We start from the raw sequence: 27,290 nt of genomic DNA on the forward strand, positions 1-27,290 counted from the left end.
CAACCGTATGTCTAAATAGAATGTATAAAATGTGCTGGGCATGGTGGTGCATACCTGTAATCCCAGCTACTCAGGAGGCAGAGGCAGGAGATCTCAAGTTCTAAGCCAGCCTCAGCAACTTAGTGAGGCCCTAAGCAACTCAGTGAGACCCTGTCTCTAAATAAAACATTAAAGGGCTGGGGATGTGACTCAGTGGTTAAGAGCTCCTAGATTCAATCCCTGGTACCAAAAAAAAAAGTAATCTCACTCATTCATCAGATTACACCATAGCAATGAGAAAAGAACGTCCCAATTTAAATGAGATATAATTTATATTTATATTAAAATTATAAAATTTAAAAATATATATATTTTAAGGATAGGGAATGTAGCTCAGTGGTATAGTGTTTGCCTAGCAAGCATGAGGACCTCTATACAATCCCCAGTACTGTACCAAAAAAAAACAAAACAAACCCACAAAAAACCCCAAAAACTTTAAAGGTGCTTTTCACTCAGGAAATTATACTTCTATGGTATAATTGGTAAAAGGAGATTTGTATATAAATATATAGAAAATTGAGCATATAATGAATTATCATATATAATCACTAGAATTCTAGAAGGGTCTTAAGGCATACTTATATTATATCATTGAAGAATAACAAAGAGCTAAACATGAGCTACAGGAAAGAATCTTGCAATAACAAGCTATATGCAACCCAGTTCTTAGTATCTCACTTCTATTTCCTGTTCTCTCCTTGTCTGGCTTCATTGCTTTGTTTATTGGTATGTCACAGTGTACAGACTCTATAAAAAGATCTGTGTGCCTATGAAAATATATTTTGCAATATCTATGTATATACTTTTTTCTCCTTTTAATTTAACATGAATTAGATAGAAAAGTTTACATAAGATACTGAAGAAAAAAGAGCATTCATGAAATGGTTTAAGGAGCAATGGAAGAATTTTATAAGAAGGAAAAACAAATGCTATTTTGAACTTAAAACCTTTTTTCCTGTTAATTTATCAGATGTATTAAATGGCTACTAGGAACCAGGCAGCATGTGGGGTACTAGGAATGTAATAAAAAAAAAATTAACTCATGCCTCAAGGTCTCACCATCTGTTCTGGAAGCCAGATGTGTAAACATATAATTACTACACAGTGTGTTAGATGGAATCATAGAAAAATGTGCTAGGTAACAGACAAAGAGCTTGGTGGAGAAAATAATTGGCTTTGTGAAGTCCAGAGTGGGTGGATGAGGATTTTATTGAAGAATTCCCTAAGGAAATAACATACAAACTGGGGATTGAAGAGCTAGTAGGAATCCACCCGGTAGCCTAAAGAAAGACAGCATTCTGGGATAGGGAAGAGTGCTGTATGCCAAAACACAGAAGTAGAAATCACAGCAGGACCTCAGGAACACAGGTGGTGTGCCACAGCTAGGGCTCCATGGAATTATCATCCCAAACTGCGGACCTGGGCTGTGTTTTTACAATGCCTATATATACCTCGGGGTGTATCATCCCAGGATTTGGGGGGCTGGCCATGTTCTGAATCTAAACAGGAATTCTGCTTCGTGTCACCAGCTACAGTTTATACTTACATATTTCATTTTATTCTCTCTTGTTCCAGGAGAAACTTAGTTACTGATTGAAGCAAGAGAAAAAGGAGATCTGTAAATGCATAGTTTCCTCCTCCAACAGAGGGCTCTGTGACCAGTTTCCACAGAGCTCATTGTTTCTAAAACTGTAGGAGATCATTTCATTCCTTGGCAGACTGAATACTGAGTATTTGGCTGTACAACAAAACCAAAATTCCTTCCTTTATTTGACCCATGCCCACCCCACGGAAAGCAGTGGATCATCCCTGTGGAGTCAGTCTTGCATCACAGGATACAGTTCTGACTGAAAAGATTTGTTTGAGTGGTCTTGATTATGTTGCCTTTACATTGTTTGTCCAAAGACATTAAAGTCCCCAAAACAACATGAAAACTAATACTGCCTAATGCGCAGCTGAAGTGGAGAAGACAAAAGCTGTACTGTGTTCTGTATCACCAGCTACCCATCTATTCCTCTTTGGGGTTGCATGAAACTCATGGTAGAAAAATCCCTTGTTTTCCTTGATTTCTTCAAGTTCTTAATCATCCTGTAACATTCTCTCATTGGGCTATATTAACATTAATTAGCATTTGGGATGCAGAAAAAGGAAAATTTCTCCTCTTTAGACCCATAGGGAAGAGGCTACGCAGATCTATTTGGGGATCAAGGTATGACCATTATGGAAATGTGAGGTCATTTCTTTCTCTTAACTTTCTCACATTCAGTGGCCAGTGTTATCTTGCAGCCTTATCCTTTTAGCAATTCAGCTAACATGTTATTCAGTAGGCAACTAGTGGCATAAAGCATATTTCCTGCCCATAAGGAATCTATATTTTTGGTTTTTAAGTTGAATCTAAGTACCATCCCAGAGGTGGCAGGATTAGTTTTTTATTTCTCAAGATCTTATTTTAAAAATTCATGGAAATTTTACCTTTACTTTTGCATAAGAAACATTTGAACATTTATGGTTATGATCAGGAATATAAACATTTGATAAAAATAAAGCTCAAATTTGTTATACTTCTTTTCTATGTGGGTACTGATTTTATAGTAAATCTTTGCAAAGCTCAGAAAAGAATGTGATCAAAATTATTCTGGTTATTAAAATATATTTAAGGAGAGTAAGTCCACCCCAGGGAGCTGCTATAACTAAAAGGTTACTTTGAATTACTTGAATTAATGACTTTAGTGTTGACAGGTAGAAATGAAGTTCAGATTTTTGATAAGATGGCGGCGAGAGGAGTGCATTGCCCCCGTGTGCTGCTTCACTGTGTGGGAGTATGACAAGTCAGGACGGCTAAAGGCTATCTTGTTAGGAATTTCCAGCAATAGTGGGGTGCTCTGGAACCTGGAGGAAGGATTTCCATCGCACGAGGATCGGCTACGGGGACTCAAACGCAAGAGGTTTGTCGCACGGAGGGTAACACTGCTTATTCAGCAAATCGCCCCGCGGCTAGAGTCTGCAGCACGCGCTGGGATAGAGACGCAGGGTTACAGCGCTGCAGTTTCTGCCAGCCGCGCAAGCACCGTACTCAGGGCTGAATTCTGGGTTCGAGACGGGGGAAGGAAGCCGTCCATCTCGGTTCTCCACACCGGTCAGACCACAGAGGAGGCCAGCAGCCACCATGTTGGAAAACTGACATCACCTTCCCTGTTTTCGACTGACCGCAGCTCATTCAGCCATAGAACAGGTAATTTCAGGCTGCAATTCGCCTGCGGCTTGCAGACAGATTGCTAGGGTTCAGCGCCTGGGTGCTTCTTAGAATCTGATCTTATCGGAGCGAACACCGAGCGCGGGGCGGCTGAGTTCCAGCTCCCGGAACCGTCGCGGAACCGCCCTGGCCCAGGGCTGCGGAGCCTGCGGAGGCTGCTTCTTGGACCCTGCTCCTATCAGAGCATACACCAAGCACTAAGCGGCCGAATTCCGGCTTCCGGAACTGAGCCCGCGGGGACTGCTTCTTGGAGCCTACTCTTATAGGAGCTTACACCGAGCACGGAGCGGCCGAGTTCTGGCTCCCGGAACTTCCCTGGCCCGGGGCTAGGAGCCCGCGGAAACTGCTTCTCGGTCCGGGTCCTGCTGAGGGCCGGTCAGGACTCACCCGTTGCTTTGGTTGCCCTGCAAGGGGAACGAAATGCTGCCATTCGCATAGGATACCAACATGGCAGAGATCTGATGTCATCAGAAAGCGGCGGAGGAGAGAACTTCATCAATACCAGCGGCGACATAAACAGTTGGTCTCCTGGTAGGGGGGGTGAGGCACAGACACCCGAGTCTCCTCAATTTGTCGTCGAGCCAGAGGGGAGGAGCCGGGCCGCCGCCAGCGCCCGGAGCAGGCCCAGCGGCTCGCCAGCGTGGTGACCGCATGACCCCAATTGGAGAGGGGGCGGAGCGGAGCCGTCACCCGCACCCGCAAGGTGGGCAGACCCGCGACCCAGTGGTACATGGGCGTGGTAGGAGGGGCAGGGCAGAGCCGCCGTTCGCGCTTGCAAGGTAAACAGACCTGTGACAGCCTGGCGGGTCAGGCCCAGTGGCCTGCCAGTGTGGTACACACGTCACCCCAACTGGAGTAGGGGCAGAGCAGATCCTTCTCCCACGCCCAGATCAGGCCCTGCCGGTGTGGTGGTCACGTGACCCCAATTGGAGTGGGGGCGGAGCAGAACCGCCACCCGTGCCCGCAGGGTGAGCAGACCTGTGACCAACCTGCAGATCAGGCCCAGGGGTCTGCAGGCGTGGTAGGAGGGGCAGGGCAGATCCGCCGCCCGCGCCTCCAAGGTAGGCAGACCTGCAACAGACCGGCGGATCAGGCCCAGGAGCCTGCCGGCGTGGTACACACACCACCCTAATTGGAGTAGGGGCAGAGCAGAGTCGCCGCCCGTGCCAGGAACAGGCCCAGCGTCCTGCAGGCGGGGTAGTCACGACACCCCAATTGGAGTAGGGGCAGAGCAGAGCCTCCACCCGTGCCCGAAAGGTGGGCAGATCTGCGACCGACCAGAGGGACAGGCCCAGTGGCCTGCCGGTACGACAGACACGTCACCCCATTTGGAGTAGGGGCAGAGTAGAGCCGCTGCCCGCGCCTGCAGGGTAGGCAAACCTGCAACCGACCTGCGGATCAGGCCCGGTGGCCTGCCGGCGTGGTACACTCGTCACCCCAATTGGAATAGGGGCAGAACAGAGCCGCCGCCAGCGCCCAGAACAGGCCCAGTGACCAGCCGGCGTGGTAGCCACGACACCACAATTGGAATAAGGAGAGAGCAGAGCCGCCGCCAGCGCCTGCAGGAAAGATACGCAAGCAGTATGAAAAGACAAGGAAAGAAAGGACCACAAGCAATGCAGGTCAACGCAACTTTAGAAGAGGTAACAGCTGCAGCAGATGGAATGTCAGATAAAGAATTCAGGATATACATGCTTCAGATGATCTGGAGTATCAAGGAAGACATTAAACAGCAAAATCAGACAATGAAAGATCACTTTGACAATGAATTACGCAAACAAATCCAGGAAGCAAAGGATCAACTATACAGGAGATAGAGGTTATAAAAAACAAACAAACAGAAATCCTAGAAATGCAGGAAGCAATAAACCAACTTAAAAACTCAATGGAGAATACTACCAGCAGAGTAGAACACTTAGAAGATAGAACATCAGACAATGAAGACAAAGTATTTCAACTGGAAAAGAACATAGACAGCTCAGCAAGACTGTTAAGAAACCATGAGCAGAACATCCAAGAAATATGGGATAACATTAAGAGACCAAACTTAAGAGTCATTGGGATACAGGAAGGTACAGAGCTCCAAACCAAAGGAATGAGCAGTCTATTCAATGAAATAATACGAGAAAACTTCCCAGACTTGAAGAATGAGACAGAATCCCAAATCCTAGAAGCCTACAGGACGCTGAATGTACAAAATTATAAGAGATCCACACCTAGACACATTATAATGAAGATGCCCAACATACAGAATAAGGAGAGAATTTTAAAAGCTACAAGAGAAAGGAAGCAGATTACATTTAGGGGTAAGCCAATCAGGATAACAGCTGATCTTTCAACACAGACTCTGAAAGCTAGAAGATCCTGGAATAACATATTTCAAACACTGAAAGAAAATGGGTTCCAACCAAGAATTGTGTATCCAGCGAAATTAAGCTTCAGGATGGAAGATGAAATTAAAACCTTCCACGATAAACAAAAGTTAAAAGAATATGCAGCTAGAAAACCATCTCTTCAAAACATCCTCGCCAAAGCATTACAGGAAGAGGAAATGGAAAATAACAATGAAAACCAACAGTGGGAGGTAGGACAGTAAAGGGGGGGAAAACAATCAAAGAGGAAAACAAACCATGTTTAGTAACATAAATAAACAAATATGGCTGGAAGAACAACCCATATCTCAATAATAACCCTAAATGTTAATGGCTTAAACTCACCAATTAAGAGACACAGGCTAGTAGAATGGATCACAAAACAAGACCCAACAATATGCTGCCTACAGGAGACGCATTTGATAGGAAAAGACATACATAGGCTGAAGGTGAAAGGTTGGGAAAAATCATATCACTCATATGGACTTCGGAAACAAGCAAGAGTGTCCATACTCATATCAAATAAAATAGATTTCAAGCCAAAGTTAATCAAAAGGGATAAAGAGGGACACTACATACTGCTTAAGGGAACCATACACCAACAAGACATAACAATCATAAATATTTATGCCCCAAACAATGGTGCAGCTATGTTCGTCAAACAAACTCTTCTCAAGTTCAAGAGTCTAATAGACCACCATACCATAATCATGGGAGACTTCAACACACCTCTCTCGCCACTGGACAGATCTTCCAAACAAAAGTTGAATAAGGAAACTATAGAACTCAATAACACTATTAATAACCTAGACCTAATTGACATATATAGAGTATACCACCCAACATCAAGCAGTTACACTTTTTTCTCAGCAGCACATGGATCCTTCTCAAAAATAGATCATATATTATGTCACAGGGCAACTCTTAGACAATATAAAGGAGTAGAGATAATACCATGCGTCTTATCTGATCATAATGGAATGAAACTGAAAATCAACGATAAAAGAAGGAAGGAAAAAGCGTACATCACTTGGAGAATGAACAATAGGTTACTGAATGATCAATGGGTTATAGAAGACATCAAGGAGGAAATTAAAAAATTCTTAGAGATAAATGAAAACACAGACACAACATATCGGAATCTATGGGACACACTGAAAGCAGTTCTAAGAGGAAAATTCATTGCTTGGAGTTCATTCCTTAAAAAAAGAAAAAACCAACAAATAAATGATCTCATACTTCATCTCAAAATCCTTGAAAAAGAAGAGCAAAACAACAGCAAAAGAAGTAGAAGGCAAGAAATAATTAAAATCAGAGCTGAAATTAATGAAATCGAAACAAAAGAAACAATTGAAAAAATTGACAAAACTAAAAGTTGGTTCTTTGAAAAAATAAACAAAATCGACAGACCCTTAGCGATGCTAGCGAAGAGAAGAAGAGAGAGAACTCAAATTACTAGCATACAGGATGAAAAAGGCAATATCACAACAGACACTTCAGAAATACAGAAGATAATCAAAAACTATTTTGAATCCTTATACTCCAATAAATTAGAAGATAGTGAAGGCATAGATAAATTTCTTAAGTCATATGATCTGCCCAGATTGAATCAGGAGGATATAGAAAACCTAAACAGACCAATATCAATTGAGGAGATAGAAGAAACCATAAAAAGACTACCAACTAAGAAAAGCCCAGGACCGGATGGGTATACAGCAGAATTTTACAAAACCTTTAAAGAAGAACTAATACCAATACTTTTCAAGCTACTTCAGGAAATAGAAAAGGAGGGAGAACTTCCAAATTCATTCTATGAGGCCAACATCACCCTGATACCTAAACCAGACAAAGACACTTCAAAGAAAGAAAACTACAGACCAATATCTCTAATGAACCTAGATGCAAAAATCCTCAATAAAATTCTGGCGAATTGGATACAAAAACATATCAAAAAAATTGTACACCATGATCAAGTAGTATTCATCCCTGGGATGCAAGGGTGGTTCAATATACGGAAATCAATAAATGTTATTCACCACATCAATAGACTTAAAAATAAGGACCATATATGATCATCTCGATAGATGGGGAAAAAGCATTCGACGAAGTACAGCATCCCTTTATGTTCAAAACTCTAGAAAAACTAGGGATAACAGGAACATACCTCAATATTGTAAAAGCAATCTATGCTAAGCCTCAGGCTAGCATCATTCTGAATGGAGAAAAACTGAAGGCATTCCCTCTAAAATCTGGAACAAGACAGGGATGCCCTCTCTCTCCACTTCTGTTCAACATAGTTCTCGAAACACTGGCCAGAGCAAGTAGACAGACGAAAGAAATTAAAGGCATAAAAATAGGAAAAGAAGAACTTAAATTATCACTATTTGCAGATGATATGATTTATACCTAGCAGACCCAAAAGGCTCTACAAAGAAACTATTAGAGCTAATAAATGAATTCAGCAAAGTGGCAGGATATAAAATCAACATGCATAAATCAAAGGCATTCCTGTATATCAGCGACAAATCCTCTGAAATGGAAATGAGGACAACCACTCCATTCAAAATATCTTCAAAAAAAATAAAATACTTGGGAATCAACCTAACAAAAGAGGTGAAAGACTTATACAATGAAAACTACAGAACCCTAAAGAGAGAAATAGAAGAAGATCTTAGAAGATGGAAAAATATACCCTGTTCATGGATAGGCAGAACTAACATCATCAAAATGGCGATATTACCAGAAGTTCTCTATAGGTTTAATGCAATGCCAATCAAAATCCCAATGGCATTTCTTGTAGAAATAGAGAAAGCAATCATGAAATTCATATGGAAAAATAAAAGACCCAGAATAGCAAAAACAATGCTAAGCAGGAAGTGTGAATCAGGTGGTATAGCGATACCAGACTTCAAACTATACTACAGAGCAATAGTAACAAAAACAGCATGGTACTGGTACCAAAACAGGTGGGTGGACCAATGGTACAGAATAGAGGACACAGAAACCAATCCACAAAACTACAACTATCTTATATTTGATAAAGGGGCTAAAAGCATGCAATGGAGGAAGGATAGCATCTTCAACAAATGGTGCTGGGAAAACTGGAAATCCATATGCAACAAAATGAAACTGAATCCCTTTCTCTCGCCATGCACAAAAGTGAATTCAAAATGGATCAAGGAGCTTGATATCAAATCAGAGACACGCCGTCTGATAGAAGAAAAAGTTGGCTACGATCTACATACTGTGGGGTCGGGCTCCAAATTCCTCAATAGGACACCCATAGCACAAAAGTTAATAACTAGAATCAACAAATGGGACTTACTCAAACTAAAAAGTTTTTTCTCAGCAAAAGAAACAATAAGAGAGGTAATTAGGGAGCCTACACCCTGGGAACAAATCTTTACTCCTCACACTTCAGATAGAGCCCTAATATCCAGAGTATACAAAGAACTCAAAAAATTAGACAATAAGATAACAAACAACCCAATCAACAAATGGGCCAAGGACCTGAACAGACACTTCTCAGAGGAGGACATACAGTCAATCAACAAGTACATGAAAAAATGCTCACCATCTCTAGCAGTCAGAGAAATGCAAATCAAAACCACCCTAAGATACCATCTCACGCCAGTAAGATTGGCAGCCATTATGAAGTCAAACAACAACAAGTGCTGGCGAGGATGTGGGGAAAAGGGTACACTTGTACATTGCTGGTGGGACTGCAGATTGGTGCAGCCAATTTGGAAAGCAGTATGGAGATTTCTTGGAAAGCTGGGAATGGAGCCACCATTTGACCCAGCTATTCCCCTTCTTGGTCTATTCCCTAAAGACCTAAAAAGAGCATGCCACAGGGACACTGCTACATCGATGTTCATAGCAGCACAGTTCACAATAGCAAGACTGTGGAACCAACCTAGATGCCCTTCAATAGACGAATCGATAAAAAAATGTGGCATTTATACACAATGGAGTATTACTCTGCATTAAAAAATGACAAAATCATAGAATTTACAGGGAAATGGATGGCATTAGAGCAGATTATGCTAAGTGAAGCTAGCCAATCCCTAAAAAACAAATGCCAAATGTCTTCTTTGATATAAGGAGAGTAACTAAGATCAGAGTAGGGACGAAGAGCAGAAGAAGATTAACATTTAACAGGGATGAGAGGTGGGAGGGAAAGGGAGAGAGGAGGGAAAGGGAGAGAGAAGGGAAATTGCATGGTAATGGAAGGAGACCCTCAGGGTTATACAGTGGAGGGGGTAGAGAGAGAGGAGGGGAGGGGAGGGGAGGGGAGAGGTGGGGAGGGTGGAGGATGGGAAAGGCAGCGGAGCACAACAGACACTAATATGGCAATTTGTAAATCAATGGATGTGTAACTGATGTGATTCTGCAATCTGTGTATGGGGTGAAGGTGGGAGTTCATAACCCACTTGAATCAAAGTGTGGAATATGATATGTCAAGAAATTTGTAATGTTTTGAACAACCCACAATAAAAATTTAAAAAAAAAAAAAAAAAGGAAGATGGGGCCTAAATCAACAACAACAACAACAAAAAGAAATGAAGTTCAGGTCATCTCCTCTCTGTAGGATATTTTGCCAGTGGGGGTTGGGTTACATTTTTTATGATAGATGGTTTTTTAATGTCACCAGTAGGAGGGCCTGAGCTGACATTTATGAAGCTTTATTCTGTTTATATAGCATGCCTCTTCCGCCAAGTAAGACCCATGTTTTCCTTCCTCTTAGGTTCTTGAAGAACATAGAAAAATTATAAGAGGATTACTATGTAGTCCTTATCTGACAGTAGGAATTCTAGACATGATTCCAATCTGTCATTATCAGGTTGAAAATTTTCTGTGTGGCTTAACCCTTAAAACACAGTAGTTTGCTACATGAATACCTAAGATACACAAATATTCTAAGTTAAGCATTTCAATTGATAATTGGTACACAAAAGTCATTGGTATTACTGTTAAAATTAACTTTTAATCAGAATAGTCTTTCAAATTTTAATGATATTTTTTGGTATCAAGGAGTGAATGCAGCAGTGCTTAACTAACACTGAGCCATCCCCTAGCCCCTATATATAATAAAAAATATGATTTTTATGACATTATATATATATATGTACATATATATGTATATGTGTGTGTGTGTATATATATATATATATATATATATATATATATATATATATATAAATATGTTTTTAATTTTGAGAGAGCATCTTGCTAAGTTACTCAGGGCCCTGCTAAGTTGCTGAGGCTGGCTTTGAACTTGAGATCCTCTTGCCTCAGCCTCGTGAGCCACTTGGATTACAGGCATGTGCCACCACACTCAGCTAATAATTTTATTCTTTGTTGCCCATGTTTTATAGTTGACAAAACTAAAATAGTTACAAAAACATTTTCTTCAAAAAGAAATTATTTTTTCCATTTAGTATTCATTTGATGAAATGTCTTCTGGTCCAGTCATCCTTTTCTGGCATCTGTATGCCCCACTGAGCTCTCCTTTTTCTGAATTGTTCTCACATTTATGGACTATGTTGTGTAAGTTAGCACGTAATAGCACTCAAGTCATTTTGCAAATACTAGTTTTGTTGCCTTGTTTAACCCCTTAAATACAAAGTCCATGCCTTACACTTTATTTCTCCTAAGAGTTATGCTTATACAAAGATATGTTGTAACTGCTTGTGATGTATTGCCCCTGTATCTGGTACTGTACTTGATATTTTCCAGTTTTTAACCCTTGTGAATAATGAAGTTCTATCTGAAAATTTATAAATATCTGAAGAGATTTTGAAAACAAAACTTAAATCCTGTATTTTTAATATCATATTTCTTTCTAGAATAACATCTTGCCATCTGTGGCATACTGTAAAAACACTGATATATTTTAATCATTTACTCACTTACACTCCCACCTCATTCTATAGGCTTGTTGAGGCAGTTTACAAAAATATACAATAACCTGGAAACCATAAAGTACTTAGGCTTGAATTAGACCATCTGGGTTTGAATTCCAGCTCCCTATTAGTTCCGTGTCTTTGGCAAGCTGCTTAATCTCTCTAAGCTTAAGACTTGAATTATAGAAAAGATTAATATGAGTACTAAATAAACTAATTTATGCAAAGTATTTAGCACAGTATTTGACACATAGAGTACAGTGGATGTTAGATAAAAAACAATAACAATAAGGTAAATTAGAAACAAACAAACCCAAGTACCAGAAGAAATATAATTGAAAAGATTCTATCCTAGGAGGTTAATCTGCAATTATACATGAAAGTCTGGCTATGAATTAGAACCTGAGACCTGATGACCAAAACATAGTGGAATCAGGACCATCTTTGGGGAAGGGATATTTTTTACTGGCTTTGATATAAAATTAGCCCCTGTGTGCAGCTTCATGTGGGAAAGCATGAGGATGTAATATACAGTGCTGCCAAGTCTTGACATTAAACACACTCGGCGTTAGGTGGTAGTCTCCTTAAACTTGTTTGAAATGTGCCAAAGGCATAATATAAAATTCATGAGGGCTCCAAAAACAATGTTACATCAGATATAGACTTTTCTAGAAACTCAATTTTTTTAAACATGCAAACTAAAGTTTATAGAAGAGATCTGTTTCTTCTCTACTTTTACACAACATGGGATTTGGAAATTCTCTCCAACCTTATCAAGAATACCTTTTATCCATAAATGCCTTCTTTCTCATATGCCAGCATACAGATCACTTCCTGCCTAGTTTGAATTCATCATCCTTTTATTCAGCTGCCATTAGATGTCAGGCTTTGTGCTGGATGCTGGGTAGGTCTGTTCTCCACAAGGAGCTCAGTCTGCTCCTTCTTCAGGTAAATCTTGACCCTTTTGACCCACTGGACATTTCTTAGATATCATCATATTCTTCGAACCTACCAGGTATCTGGCCCATAGTATAGACATCAACATTATCAACAGATAATGCAAAGTAGAGGCATGAAGGAGATTCTTGCAGTGCTGTGTGCTGGTAGAAGTGGAAATGTTGGCCTATAATAATAATTGTTGCCTGTCCTATATAAAATCTCTTTCAAGTTCCATGCCACCTCTGCTAAGTACATTACTCTGTCAGATTCTCTGCTATTTTTGGAAAGTCTAAGAGGGATAATAACAAGCCAGGCTCCCTCCTGTAGTTCATCTGCTATCTGGCTTTCTTCTTGCACATACAGCTAGATTATATTTTCCAATATCCCTTGCAGTTAGGTATGACTGGATAACTGGTTCTGACTAGTGAGATAGGAGCAAAAAAATGATGTATATCCCTTCTAAACTTGACCCATAAAATTTTCCGTGTGCTTTGATTGACTCTCCTCCTTCCCCTGGGTATTGAAACCTAGGGTACCAGGCATTGAAGAGTCGAAGTCTTTGCAGCCTGGATCCCTGAATGAGTGTATGGAACAGAGCTGCTAATCCTCCTGTCTCCTGCTAGTTGGACTTCATTTATGATAAAGAAAGTACCTACTGTGTGAAATCAGTATTATTTTGAGGCTTATCTATTACAACAGCTAGCATTACCTTAACTGATAGAGACTCCTCTTACTGCCTACCCAGTGGAGGCCTTTACTTAGGGAGAGCAGTCTTACCGATGTTCACAAGTTTTATCTTTCAGAAGCTTCTTTCATCCCTGCATGAGAAGTACAATGAAGTAATTGAAATGTAAACTTTGGTCTGTACACGGAAAAGGATTGTGACAGCTAATTCTGTGTGCTGGTGCTAAAGGGATAATTATATTTTGTTTGGTAAGCAATACATCAGTGGTAGAAACAAGAAAAACAAAACAGTTCTAGTTCTCAGTACTTTGTCAGTTCTCTCTCCTCCCAGCCATTATGATGTGATTTCCCCAAGCCAAGCAACATTTAACAAAGAATAGCTGTCTTCTTGAGAAGAAAGGATTTTTTTTCTTGCTCATACATGCCATTTATTGCAATAGAGCACTCTCGTGGGCCAGGACTGAACAGTTTTGAAATACATATTGCAGAATAAGATACCGGTGTTGAATATTATAAGGTAAAGAGCCATTTAGGGTATATGAAAGACTTGATGCTATATGTAATAAATCAGCTTTTAGGGAATGAGGGGAAAAAGGCAGAAGGAATAGGAATTTTTTTTTCAAGAAAGTAGATTGTTGGGCATGTTTGGAAATACCAACAAAACCTCTCAAAGCTGACAACTACATTTTCTGAGGAATACTGAAATAGTTGTTACGAGGACATACAGTGCAACACATAAGCACTTAAGTTCTGAATGTGGGTATCCAAGATTCATACCATGTCCTACTACTGCCTGTCTCTGTGACCTTGAACATGGCATTCTAATCTCTTGGTGCCTTAGTTTCCTTTTTGGAAAATGAAGAAAAACATACTACCCAAGAATAAAGGAAATAATCTGTGCAAAATAGCACAATTCCTTGTGGAATAATTTGCTGTGATGATACTATATTATTAATAAAAAATTTTATTATTAATCACAATTATTTTTAGTGATTCAAGGTTATCCAAACGGTATCTCCAGATAGTTAGGGTCATGGCATTAAGTAATGTGGGCATATCTTTTTGTTTCTATTAAGCCTCAAAGCTAATGCTGATGAACCCCACTAGAAGTAAGGGAGGACTGAGACACTAAGTTTATGTGACCTGTTTGGTCTTTGTGAGTCATGCAGTATTCGTTGAGCACCTATTAGTGAGTTGGTGATGAATTACTACTGAAGGCATCTCGATAGATTTATGACAAGTGACTAAGGAAGGGTTAACAGGTGTGGCTAGGTGTCAATTTGTGTGTTCACTGTTAGCAGTCAGGGGTAACATCTTTTGATTTTCACCGTTGGCTCTTCCAACATAATTATCTCATACTTAAGGGTTTGAAATTTTGTACCTCTGCTGTACACATTTACCCATGTCACAAAATAAATGTTCTTATTTCATCACATAAAGAATAATCATCTACTCTTTTGCACAGATCTCTAATAAAAAGTAAAGAAAGTAGAAATACTTTCTTTTCCTAGTTTATGATAGTATTTTACCTCCTAAATTTTACAGGAGAGTTGTTTTAGGTAGCACAATTGCTAAGGCTTCCTCAATCTTGTCGTATAAATATGGAAAATAGTGGAAAGTTTTTAGATTTCTAAGGTAGCTTTTTATATTATTCTGAAATTAGAGGACCAGAACACAATTGTAATAAAAATATTGGCCAGAGTTTGAGATTACTAATAAGATTACTGGAGAGTTGTGTATTCAAATTTAAGCATAAGAACCACAGCTCTACAAATGCCTTTAAGGTGATATTACTAACCGGTCCCTTCTATGGATTGCTTAGTTTTGCTAGTTTATTTTCTAGGAAGTGGGGTAGGCTTAATTGATTCTTCCATTGTCATGATGTTTAGAAATAGTTGGTTTTTTTTTTTTTGAGAGAAATCAATTCTAACCTTACGTCTTCCCTAGAAAATGTTGGAGGATATAGGAGGACTGGCTTTCCTTCTTCTATCTTTAGTACCAGAGAAGACATTTTTATTGTACACTTTATTGTTTTTCCCTTCAGCTAATGCCATTAGTTACTTTAAAGGCTGTAGTTCCCAATTATCTAATCAAAAACAATAAAGAGACTTTAGAAATCTAACTCAGGAGAATTTCAGAACTGCCACATTATACCAGCCAGCCAGATCTAAAAATAATTTAAAAGCCTTCAGACTGGAGTCACCCTGGTGGAAAATGGTTTGATTACCTTAGATTACCTCGTTGTCTAAGTTTTAGACAACACCTAGAATTTTGAAGTGGTGTAAAGAGAGAGGCTCTATTATTGCAAGATTTTGTGTATGCCAAAGCCTTCACACTTGAGAGTAACTTCAAGAATTATATTTAATCTAAAATATCAATGAGATCAAATACATTTGATCTAAATTATAACCAAAAAGTATATTTTAATACAGTCCCATACACAAAGAGGCTCGTCTTTGTCTACTTGTAAATCCTGCAATTGATTGCAGTTAACGTGCAACCACATGATGTGGTTTCAGGTCTTGGGAAACCACGTCTTAAAGATGGATCACTAATTTGGATTTTGTTATTGAATCAAATCAATTTTGAATGAATTAATTGTATGTGTTGGAATACTTTCGATTTTTATTTTAGTGTTAGTGAAATTCTAGAGTACATCTTGAAAAGAAATAGAAGTAACATCACCCTTAATGATACAAATGAAACTCTTTCCATTGTGTACCTCTGTATCAACATTCACAATGAAGACTCTATCCAGACATTATTCATTTCTGAGAAATGTGGCACTATCTAGAGAGCATTGCAATTGTTTAGCTAAAGTAAATACTTTATTTGACTTCTTTGGAAATTAATTAAGTGTGCATGCTACCACTGATGATCTAGACTGACTTTTTAGTTGAAAAATAGTCTGGTTAGGGCTAGGATATAGCTTAGTGGCAGAGTGTTTGCCAAGCTTGTGGGAGGCCTGGGTTGGATCTGCAGCACTAGAAAAACAAAACAAAACAAACAAACAAACAAAAAACAGTTAAAATGATGACTGAGGCACATATAAGGGATAGGAAAACTGTTTAGATGTTTCTTAGTCAATTATGAGGCATGTGAGATAATGTGTCCAGTAAAAATAACATTTATTGCATTATGGATCCACTTAAGTAAGGTCATCCCAGTGATTTTTTATTGTATGGCATACTTGTGACTTTTCCCTTTTTGAGTGCTGGATATTTTCATATTCCTAGAAACATGCTTGAGCCTTGTTCTGGGACATAGCTCAGTTACTTGGAAATAGTATCATCTTTTGGGGTTTTGCTTTTAAGATTACTTAGGTGAGACTAAAGTAGTGGTTAGGGCTTATTTACTAACACAAGACCCTCTTGAGTACTTGACAAGTCCCAGAAATCCTGAGGTTTTCCACCTTGGCTGGTGGAAGCAGGTACTATTTCCAACCTCATATGGTTTCCAGAATTGCTCTCTATCACACTCTTGGGAGGTTCTTTCCTTGGCTTTGAAAAATTTCTATACATGCTTTTGTTGAACAGTTAGTTCTCTTCTGGAAACCCTCTGTAGGTCTCTGGAGTTTTCTCTTTGAAGGCTGTCTCCTCTCTGGTGTTTTGCCCTAGCACACCAGCTACCTTGTCTCTTTAGACTCCTGGCTGGAATCTTCAACTCAGTGATTCTTTGTGCCTGTACCTCTCAGAATATCTCAGGCTTTGAGCTGGGGCTACTCATTTATTTCTCATGTCTCAGGTGTTACTGGTTTTGTTGCTGATGCACGCTAGAATTTCACTTATACTAAAATAAAAATCGAAAGTATTCGAACACATACAACATATATAAAGCAATGTCTCGAGAATCATATAACTGAAAATATATATATATATATATATATATATATATATATATATATATATATATATATATATATATCTTTTCAGTTATTTCAGGAAAGAGAGTAAGTCTACACCCTGTTGATCCATTCTGGTCAGAAGCAGACAAAAGTTAGACCAAATTTTAAAGGAATATTGACTCTGTAGTTTAATAGTCTAAAACTTAGGGTGAGTTTCTGAAGATATTATCTCCAAAAGAGATCATTTTTTAGGGAAGGAGCTCCTGACTTAATCAAGGCAGAACCAGCTGATTTTTTAATCTCTCTAGCTATAAAACCTGTTGTGATAATATATTTTTTAAAATCACACTTAAAGCAATGTCTCAGTTAATATTTTAATTCAGATAATGCAAAGTTACCATATATTAAAATAATTACTTTTAAAAAACCTGTTACTTCTCTCTCCCTCCAACAGATAATGAAGATAAAATACAGTTGTTATGAGGCATTGTAAGTTGTCTCTACACTCTTTTGGAAAACTAAAACTGTTTATTCACAAGCATAAAAATTGTCATCTCCAGCCAGGTGTGGTGGTGCACAACTGTAATCCCAGTGACTGGGGAGAAGGATCACAAGTTCAGAGCCAGCCTTTGCAACAGTAAGGCACTAAAGCAACTAAAGCAACTCAGTGAGACCCTGTCTCTAAACAAAACACAAAATAGGACTGAGAAATCAATGTAGTTCAGTGGTTGAGAGCCCCTGAATTCAATCCTTGGTACTCCCCTCCCCCAAATTGTCATATCCTCTGAACCATTAACCTCAATTGTGGAATTATAGCCAGTGTAAATAATATAAGGTACATAAAAAGCTTTATCTCCAGCTTTGTAAATTATGGTGCTAATCATGATGGAGAAAAATGGAAATAATCTTAATGTCAGAGTAGGTGCTCACTAAGATATGAATACACAGAACATATAAAGAACACTTCCAACTCATCAATAGAAATCAACTTAATTTAAAAATGGGAGGACTCAAATAGCCATTTCTCCAAAGAAGATACACAAATGGTTAAAAAGCATCACTAGTGCTCAGCATCACTAGTATTTAGGGGAATGCAAATCAGAAACACAAAATACTACTTCACACTCATTAGGATTGCTAATATTTAAGAGGAAAAAAAATCCAAAAATAAGTGGTAGAGAAATTGGATCTCTTGTTCTTATCTGATGGGAATGTAAATGGTGCAACTACTGTGTAAAATAGTTCAGTGGTTCCTCAAAATGTTAAGCATGTGACCATGTGACCCAGAAGCTCTGCTTTGAGCTGTGTATATCCAAAATAATTGAAATCAGGGATACAAACAGGTGCTTGTATACCGATGTTCATAGTAGCATTATTCACACTAGCCTTTAATAGGTGAACATATCTGGGTGTGATGGTGTACCCCTGTAATTCCAGTGACTGGGGAGGCGGAGGCAGGAGGATCATGAGTTCAAAGCCAGCCTCAGCAACTTAGAGAGGTCCTAAGCAACTTTGTGAGACCCTGTCTCCCAAAGGAGAGAAAACTAAAAAATAAAAAGGGTTGGGGATGTGCCTCAGTGGTTAAATGACCCTTATTAGTTCAATCCCCAGTACCCAAAACGAAAAAACAAAATAGGTGGACACAACTCAGATGTCCACCAATAGAAGAATACATGAGCAAATGTGATATATACATATGTTGGAGTATTATTTAGCCTTTAAAAGGAAGGAAATTCTGAAACTTGCTGCAACATGGATGAACCTTTAAGACGTTATGTTAAGTGAAATAAGCCAGAAACAAAGAGGACAAATACTGTATGATTCTAGTTATGAGATACCCAGAGTAATGACCTTCATGGAAATAGAAAGAAAAGGGGTTGCCAAGGCCTGAAGGGGAGGGATTAAAGAATGGTACAGATTTTGTTTCAGGTGAAAAAGTTCTGGAGATGGGTGTTGTTGATGGTTGCAGAATGGTGTGAGTGTACTTAATTCCATTGAACCGAATGTATAAAAATGGTCAAAGTGGTGAACTTTATGCTATGGATATTTTACCAATGTACGTGTGTGTGTGTGTGTGTGTGTGTGTGAGAGAGAGAGAGAGAGAGAGAGAGAATGCATGTGTTTAAAATTTAAATAATTCACATTCTAAATGGGGTAACTGAAGGAGTTCTAAGCAGACATTTGATGCCTCCTGTTTCTCTCCTTCTCCAGGAGTGACACACGCGGCCATCTGGGCAGCATGTATTTCTTACCTCAGTGCAGCTGTTCCCCCGGAGCTGAGGACGTCTGCACAGGGCATCCTGCAGGGCCTTCACCTGGGATTGGGGAGAGGATGTGGTGCCATGATTGGAGGCGTGTTAGTCAATTATTTTGGTAAAAAGGACTTTCTTTTTTCCTTTGGTGAAAACATAATTTTTCAGCAATACTTCATGAACACTCACATTATTACTGAATATTGCCAGAAGCTAAATTCCAGTATTTGTATTCTGTTTCTAAATTTCAGGCTAGTTATAATTCTAAAGCATGTGGTTAGGTTGTTAAGATGATTAAAGGCAGCCTATAATTGTGCCCACACTCCTTTGACTAACAGTTTAATGAGATGCTACATAGATACTTCAAGGGAGCCCAAAAAAATGAATAAGCACATATGTTTTTGGTTTACAGTGTGGTACCCCAAACATGATGATGATAAAGCTAAAGAAAAGAAAATTCATCATTTGAACCAGGAGAGCCTAACTAACTGTATACTGATGTTGATCATGTTAGTACATCTGTATTAACACAGCCTGTCTGCCTCATCAGATCTCCTTTATTGGAAATATAGGGCCCAGGGTGGAAATGAGATTATTCTGCTCTAGGGACTGTGACTGCTCAGTCATGGTGAGTTGGGCCCAGAGACATGTGAGTTTATAACACCATATAAGCTCTGCCATCCCACTACAGATTAATAGGGCTGTTAGTAAAAAGGTAGGTAAATGGTGTTTACAAAGAAGAGAATGCCATTGAATATTAGATGTTGCAATGGAAGGCAGTGAAAGACTATCCCTTATAATCCTTTAAAAATGCAGTTTTATAATTGACAAACAACAGAACCAGTGCCAGCGCCAGGGGCACCTTTAGGGAAAGCTAGCGGAAGGGCACTGTCCTCTGATTCACTGAAAGCTGTGCTTCCTGTGCCTGAACTTTAGAACATTGACAGTTTGGGAGGAGGGCTATCTGCATTTCCTGGAATTCCTCTACGGTCCTGTGATTGTTTTCACAGGGGCTGCTGCAACCTTCCGAGGCATTGGCATGGCCTGTCTGGTGATCCTCCTGCTCTTTGCCCTGATCCAGTGGCTGGCAGTGCCAGATGAGGAAGAAGGTAAACATTTCCATTCTTTCTTGATGTTGCTAATGGTCCAGACCATGAGGAATTTCACAGGTGCCCCTCAGAAACCTGGAAGTAGTAATGGTATACGATGGGCCTACCTGGGTGGATTTCCTCAGTGGTGTACCGATGCACTCGTGTGTGCCATGTTAGAGAGAAGCCTCCTTCTCTGCTAAAAAGAATTATATTAGGAAGCTTGAACATTCTTGTTTTGTTTTATGGTACTGGTTTTAAATTTCCCTGGTATTCTGGAGGGATTTCAATAGTCAAATACATATAAGGCTATAGTAATTTTACTTCTAGGGGTAGGGAGTGGTATTACTATCTATGCCTTTACCTTCATTTGAAGAAAATGAAAGTCTAAACCTGAAATTTGAAGTTTTCCCTGAACTAGATATGGCCTTTAGTAAAATTGTTTTGTCAAGTATAATGTATAGATGAGAATTTAAATCAATCTTGATTGCAGTACTGGAGATTGTACTGGGAATTGAAACTAGGGGCGCTCTACCACTGACCTGTCCTCAGCTCTTTTTATTTTGAGATAAGGTCTGCTAAATGGCCCAGGCTGACCTGGAATTTGCGATCCTCCTTCCTCAGCCTCCTATGTCGCTGGGATTACAGGCATGCACCACTTGTTAAAGCATTTTTTTTTTTTTTTTTGGTGGGGGGAGGACCAGGGATTGAACTCAGGGGCACTTGATCACTGAACCATATCCTCAGCCCTGTTTTGTATTTTATTTAGAAACAGGGTCTCACTGAGTTGCTTTTGCTGAGGCTGGCTTTGAACTTGTGATCCTTCTGTCTCAGCCTCCTGAGCCACTGGGATTACAGGTTTGTGCCACCACACCCAGCTTAAATCAACTTTTTAGTGAAAAGGGTCAACCAGTAGAATACAAATAACTCTTGCTCAGCTCCTTGGTCCCTGTGCAGGGATAGTCTTCTTTGGCTGTCCTATCCTTCCATGAGCCCTGGCTTCAAGTATCCAAAGTACTTCTGTCAGGACAAAAACTTACTTATTACAGAAACCTCATAGGTAGATTTTAATCACTTTGAGTTATTCAGAAAAAAAGAGCAATATTGGGTTTCTTACTTTTGTTCTTTATAATCTCATGTGGATCATACCTCTTATAAGTCTCAGTTTGAGCCTTCAGTAAAAGGCTTCCAGATAGCTTTTGCTGTTTTGGTGCTACCTTTAAAATTGCAATCCTACAAGGGGACCTAAAGCACATTAACTGTAACCTATGCTCCATACAATGTTATATCTAAGTTAAATTGAAAACTAGATTTCTTAAATAAATATAAGTTAATATCTATTAAGCCCTATGAGGAGACCAAGCAAAGAAGTCGTGCACCACATAAAGAAATCCTTGGTAAACAAAAATTTATTAATGTTGCTAAACAAATTAGAATGGGTTTATAGAATTGTCAGTTTACTTATTTAGTTGAGCCAGAGTCTCACTCTGTTGCCCAAGCTGGTCTCAACCCCCTGGGCTCAAGGCAGCCATTCAAGTAGCTGGGATTATAGTTGTGCACCACTGCACCTGGCTTATTTGCCTTTATTTAAATATGTAGAAAACTGAAAAATAATTTGAACATTATTTTCTCTCCAGACAAGACAATGTTGGCAGAAAGGATTCCTGTTCCCTCCAGTCCTGTTCCCATAGCAACCATCGACTTGGTACAGCAACAGACAGAAGATGTCATGCCACGCATTGAGCCCAGACTTCCACCCAAGAAAACCAAGCACCAGGAAGAACAGGAAGATGTGAACAAACCAGCCTGGGGGGTCAGCTCCTCCCCCTGGGTGACTTTGGTCTACGCACTCTACCAAATTAAAGAGATGATGCAACTGACAAGAGACAACCGTGCTTCTGAGATACAGCCTTTACAGGTATTGTTCCTCCACTGGGCTAGCAATGTCACCTTCACTGGAGACACTTCAAGTGGGCTCACTCATTTTAATTATTCATTTTACACTCATTAAGATTTATCGAAAAACTGGTGGGAAACAAGAGACATGCAAACAATTTCAATACTCTGATAGCTGTTATGGCATATTTACATGGGCCCGTAGAAGGAAAATTCTGCCTTATGAAGTTTAGGAAGGCTTTACAAAGGGGATGATAATTCTTAATAAATTCCAATCTTATATACTCCTTTAAAATTTCAGTGTTGATGGATAACAGTTACAGCAAGAGTATATTGTTCTTGCATTCAGGGACTGTATTTACTAAGCTCTATAGTTCCAACATTCTAGTGGTCATGCCATATCATAGGAATGCAATAAATATCTGTTGAATTAATTAACTAATAATTAAGCCACTGTATGGGTTTGTCAGGACCCCCAACTCAGGGGATGATGGTTCTGCAGTGGCCTCACCTGAAAAATAGAAAGTGCAATTATTCTTATCCCTAGATAATCTCTAGTGATCTCTTCTGAGAAAAGTCAAACCATGCTGATAAAGTTAATAGCTGTGTAACTAAAAGCTGTTTCCAGACTTTGGAAAATGAGTATGACTTCTACAAACAGTTTGACCAAAGGAATGAATTTTATTCCCTTTTTTTACCACTTACTTGATAAGTTGTGTCAGCTCCATATTTAGAGTAGCTTCAGAGGAGCCAGAAGAAACAAAGAAATAAAGGAGAAAGACTTAAGGATAATTTGGGTATTTTCTTTTTATAAAATCTGTTGAATTACCTTCATTAAATGTATCTTGACTTTGTAAACCTAAAATCTTTATATAATTTGTGCAAATCTGATTCTTGACTGATAACCATATGCATGCCAGTTTGTGCATGATCCTCCTTAAGATAATAAACTCATATGAATCTTCTGCTAGGTCTGAACTCGACATTGGGGTGGGAGGAGCACAGGGAGGATTTTGTGAGTCTGCCGCCGAGGGCGTAGCATTGTCATCTCTGTGCTCAGCCTCATTTTCACAGAAGCCCATGAGGATTACGCAGCACTAATTTTTTTTTTCTTTTTTTCTGGTGTCTGTTGAGATTAACAAGAACTAGCAGTTTTGGTGTAGTTCTTATGAAAAAGTCATTGTGCTAAAGTTTTTTCCCCATATATTTCAAAATTAACAAAAATGAAACTTTTTAAAAATTATTCAGCTATTAGAAGCAACCCTTTTTAAAAATCATGTTTCCTGGGCTGGGGTTCGATCCTCAGCACCACATAAAAATAAACAAACAAAATAAAGGCATTCTGTCCATCTATAACTACAAAAAAAAATCATGTTTCCTGACCTGAAAACTAATATGGAATTTTACCAAAACATACTGGAGTGAGTACACATACTTATTGCTACCCACCACTGGTTACATAAGTACACGTCCCTTTTTTATGTAGAAGTTCTTTCTCATTTAACTTTTAGTGATTATTTTTATTTTGAAATTGCAAATATACATTAGGATTTTTCATTACAGAAAAATCCCTCATTAACTTAATATTGACAAAACATCTTCTAGCTCTTGAACACCCTGGTCTTAGCAAGTGGCCTGCATTTCACTTATTCCTTGGTACTCATCCAGTGATTTACAGTGACTGGGGAGTCATTAAAATATTTGATGATGTAAATTGTTTACCTAGTAGTGATGGGTGTTTTGGTAAAAATGTTCCTTTATCCACAAGATATGTCTGCTTATAGTGTTTGTGTTTTTCATGCGGCTCTGGCAGTTGCACATAGGAAAAGAAATGAAAGGTAAGACATTCTTTACTTATTCCTCTATTACTTGGTCCCTGGGCACTTCATGATGATCTCCCCACGTTTGCTGTGTCTTACTTGAAAACATATATAAAGGGTTGGTTTCACATTCTTTCTGTTTTTTCCTCCCAGGGGACCAGTGAGAATCAAGAAAATTCTCCAGCTGGTGGAGTCCAGCCTGTCCTGCGTGAGACTCACCCTGACCCACCTAGAAACCAGCCATCCCCTGACGCAGCAGCATCTCAGACGCAGATTAGCTCTGTTCACCCCAGTGTGGACCCACGTGTGGAGGAGAGTGGGGAGCAGCACACTCCGCCTGCCACTGGAGGACGCTGAGGGACCGTGTCCTGCTCATCTCACACCCTGCATGGAATTGGGTTCCTTGGCCAGACCCCATCACAACTCCTGCGGAGGAGCCAGCACCGCATACGCTTCTAAATATCTAAACTCATTAACATGGAAAACACACACACATAAACACACACACACACCTGAGCTACAATACATATGGCAAGAGAAGGTGAACTTCCATAGTCCCATTGGAGTCACAGAAAGGAAATAGCATTCAGTGAGGACTTCAATTCTTGGTTGGTTAGGTGAATGACCACAGAACATTTCTGCCAATGCAGGAAGGCTGGAAACCAGCTGTTACACTAAGTAGAGGGAACATGAGTATTTCAAGGTGAATATTGGTATAATTTCCCTCTTCTGATTATTTATTCTAATTATTGTGTTCTTAATGCCCACTGTAAAGAAATAGAGTACATCTATAATTTTTTTTTCTCTAGAAGAGAACCATTTAAAAAATTGTAAGATATATTAAAAGGTAATCAGATGAAAATAGTACTTATACTTTTTTGTTTAAAATTTTAAAAAGTTAAGTTTCATCATAAGCTTTGCATATCTCCAACAAATATATTTTTATATACATATGGTATATATTGAAAATAGTACTGAGCAGCAAAAGCTGTCATTGACTACTGCAAGCTAAATTGAGCTTTAAAATGCCTTTTGTTTTAAATGGGCTTTGAGAATGACTAGAAATGAGGGAATATTTCAAAGAAACTGACCAAGTCAGTATCCTATGGCTTAACAGGTAAGGGTTTACTAAATATATTATACTGGAAATAGCTTCCATCACTATTTACTATTTTAGAGGGATTTGGGCTCTAGTTAGCTTATATAATAAAACAAAAATCACTGAATTCCTAAGGTTCCTTTAATTACACAATACTATTTACAAAGAACAGTATAAGATTTAAGTGCCTGGGAGAGGGATACAATTTTTAAAACTTACCTAGTAGGTCAGTTTTGTTTGTGAGGTGGTAAATAAGAAATTGGGAATATAAAGGGTGTAACAAGAGGTACTTTCTAAAGAATAAAGAAACAAATCTCAGTGTGTTCTTTCCCAAGAAGATATAGTCAGACACTGGACAATTAGATCTGGGTATGAGACTGTACATATTCAACTATCTTCAGAACAATGGTTTGGTGAATCATGCATAATGCTTGCTGCTAAAAATGAAAGTGGAGGACTAGGGAGAGAGCCACTGCTTCAGCTGAATGAAAGGCAATGGGAGAGAGGAAGGAACAGTTAGAAGCCAGCTCTCGCCTTAGCCTCTGGTCAGACAGGATCATGGTAAAGCCAGGGCCTCCCCATGACACAGCTCTGCCCAGTACTTTATCTGGGAGAAGAAATTGTACACTTGGATATCTAGCTTCACCACAAAACATAGCTTAAAAAGAAATAGAGTTAAGCAAATAGTTATTTTTGCACTTGAACTGAAACGTACTGTACTGTAAATTATCATGACTCATTTTAAGTGACCTTTAAAATCAGATGTATTTATTATGCTTGTGTAATTACAGAAATAAAGAAGTGGGTGACAGGCTGAACCTCACCTATGAATGTACAGTATGTAGATTTGTGAAACTGACTGTAGGAAGTCAAAAACTTATATTGTATCTTGTGTTTACAGTTCTGATTTATTTTCTTGAAAAGCCTGCTGTTTTGGAAATGCACAGTGGACATGTTGAAGTAAAAATAAAACACATTTTTAAATATTTCTTAAATGATAAAGATGTGACCAAAAAAGTAAAAGTCCTTTACTCTGTAATGAATGAGACCAAATGCAACACACCTTTGTCATGAAATGTTTACTGTGGGAATTGATCCAATAATGCAGTAATTTCCAGCCTTTTGAGCTGACACCTTCATGAGTCTGTGGACTTTGTGACTTTTTCTTGTCTTCAAAGTGCCATGGCACTTTAAAAAACATTAAAGTGAATTCAAATTAAATCTTGATTTGAGAATTTTATAACCCCCCTTGAGATCCCTAGAAATACTCAGGGATGTCACAAAACCCAGGCTGGTAATCACTGCCTTAATGACTTATTTTCTACTTTTTCCCCTATGATCATAGAAATAGCAGATTACCCCAGGGTGCTGAGTTCGTCTGGATGCAAAGAGGCTGGTTGCTAATTATTAAACTAGTCCTCAAAGCCTTAAACAGAATAATAGCTTATAATACATTTCAATGGCAGTCACTTCCTGAAAAACTTAAGGACTCATAGGGAGGACAGTGCTCCTCTACTGGCCTGTGAATTTTGCCATGGCCCTAAGAAGCAGTTAGCTGAAAGCTTCCTACGGTTTTGCAGTTCCTTTCAATACTTCTAGTGCTGCCGGGGCCACTGTTTAAGCAATGTTCCTCTCAGCCAATCTGAGGTTAAGCTGTCAATCTAGGAAAAGAGGAGCCACATCCATGGTGATTGGGTGCTTGTTATGTGCTAAAGAAATTATTTTGTCCTTACAAAACTCCTCTGTGGTACATATCACTGGCCCCATTTTAAATATGAGAATTCTGAAGCTAACAGAGCTTAAATTATAGGATTACAGTCACAAAACTAGGATTCAAAGTCAGATCCTCCTAATGTCAAAGTCCTGGTCCACCCAGCACCTTCCTCCATCCCAGGGGGTGGGGAGGCCATTCCCCACCTAATGTTATGGTAGAGCAAGCCTAAAGCAGCCCTGGCCTGAACCATTCCACATGTGCCTGAAACATACATGTGTGTGGTTTTATTTCTATTTAAGGGTTTCTAGATATTTCCAGATAACCAGAAATGTAGCAACTTCAAACTCCTGGTGCTAATTATGAGGACACCAGGTCCTTTACACT

The 27,290-nt window shown here is 39.1% G+C and overlaps 1 protein-coding gene across 3 annotated transcripts in view; it reads left to right on the forward strand.

The window, feature by feature from the left end:
* Mfsd6 (major facilitator superfamily domain containing 6) overlaps window positions 1–26,413 on the forward strand; it is a 68,863-nt gene extending 42,450 nt beyond the window's left edge. For 2 of the 3 annotated variants that reach the window (XM_046447425.2, XM_046447426.2), the window contains 4 exons: window positions 19,249–19,410; window positions 20,300–20,398; window positions 22,015–22,295; window positions 24,247–26,413. In XM_046447425.2, coding sequence (XP_046303381.1) covers window positions 19,249–19,410; window positions 20,300–20,398; window positions 22,015–22,295; window positions 24,247–24,450 — 746 coding nt within the window. In that variant the 3' untranslated portion in view covers window positions 24,451–26,413. Of the gene's footprint in view, window positions 1–19,248; window positions 19,411–20,299; window positions 20,399–22,014; window positions 22,296–24,086; window positions 24,112–24,246 lie in introns of all 3 variants that reach the window. The other variant, XM_058580333.1, reaches the window with a different exon arrangement.
* The last annotated feature ends 877 nt before the right edge of the window (window positions 26,414–27,290 follow it).

This window comes from Marmota monax, unplaced genomic scaffold (genome assembly GCF_021218885.2).
Source record: "Marmota monax isolate L192 unplaced genomic scaffold, Marmota_monax_Labrador192_F-V1.1 WCK01_AAM20220418_F8-fsc00007, whole genome shotgun sequence".
Classification (NCBI taxonomy): domain Eukaryota; kingdom Metazoa; phylum Chordata; class Mammalia; order Rodentia; family Sciuridae; genus Marmota; species Marmota monax.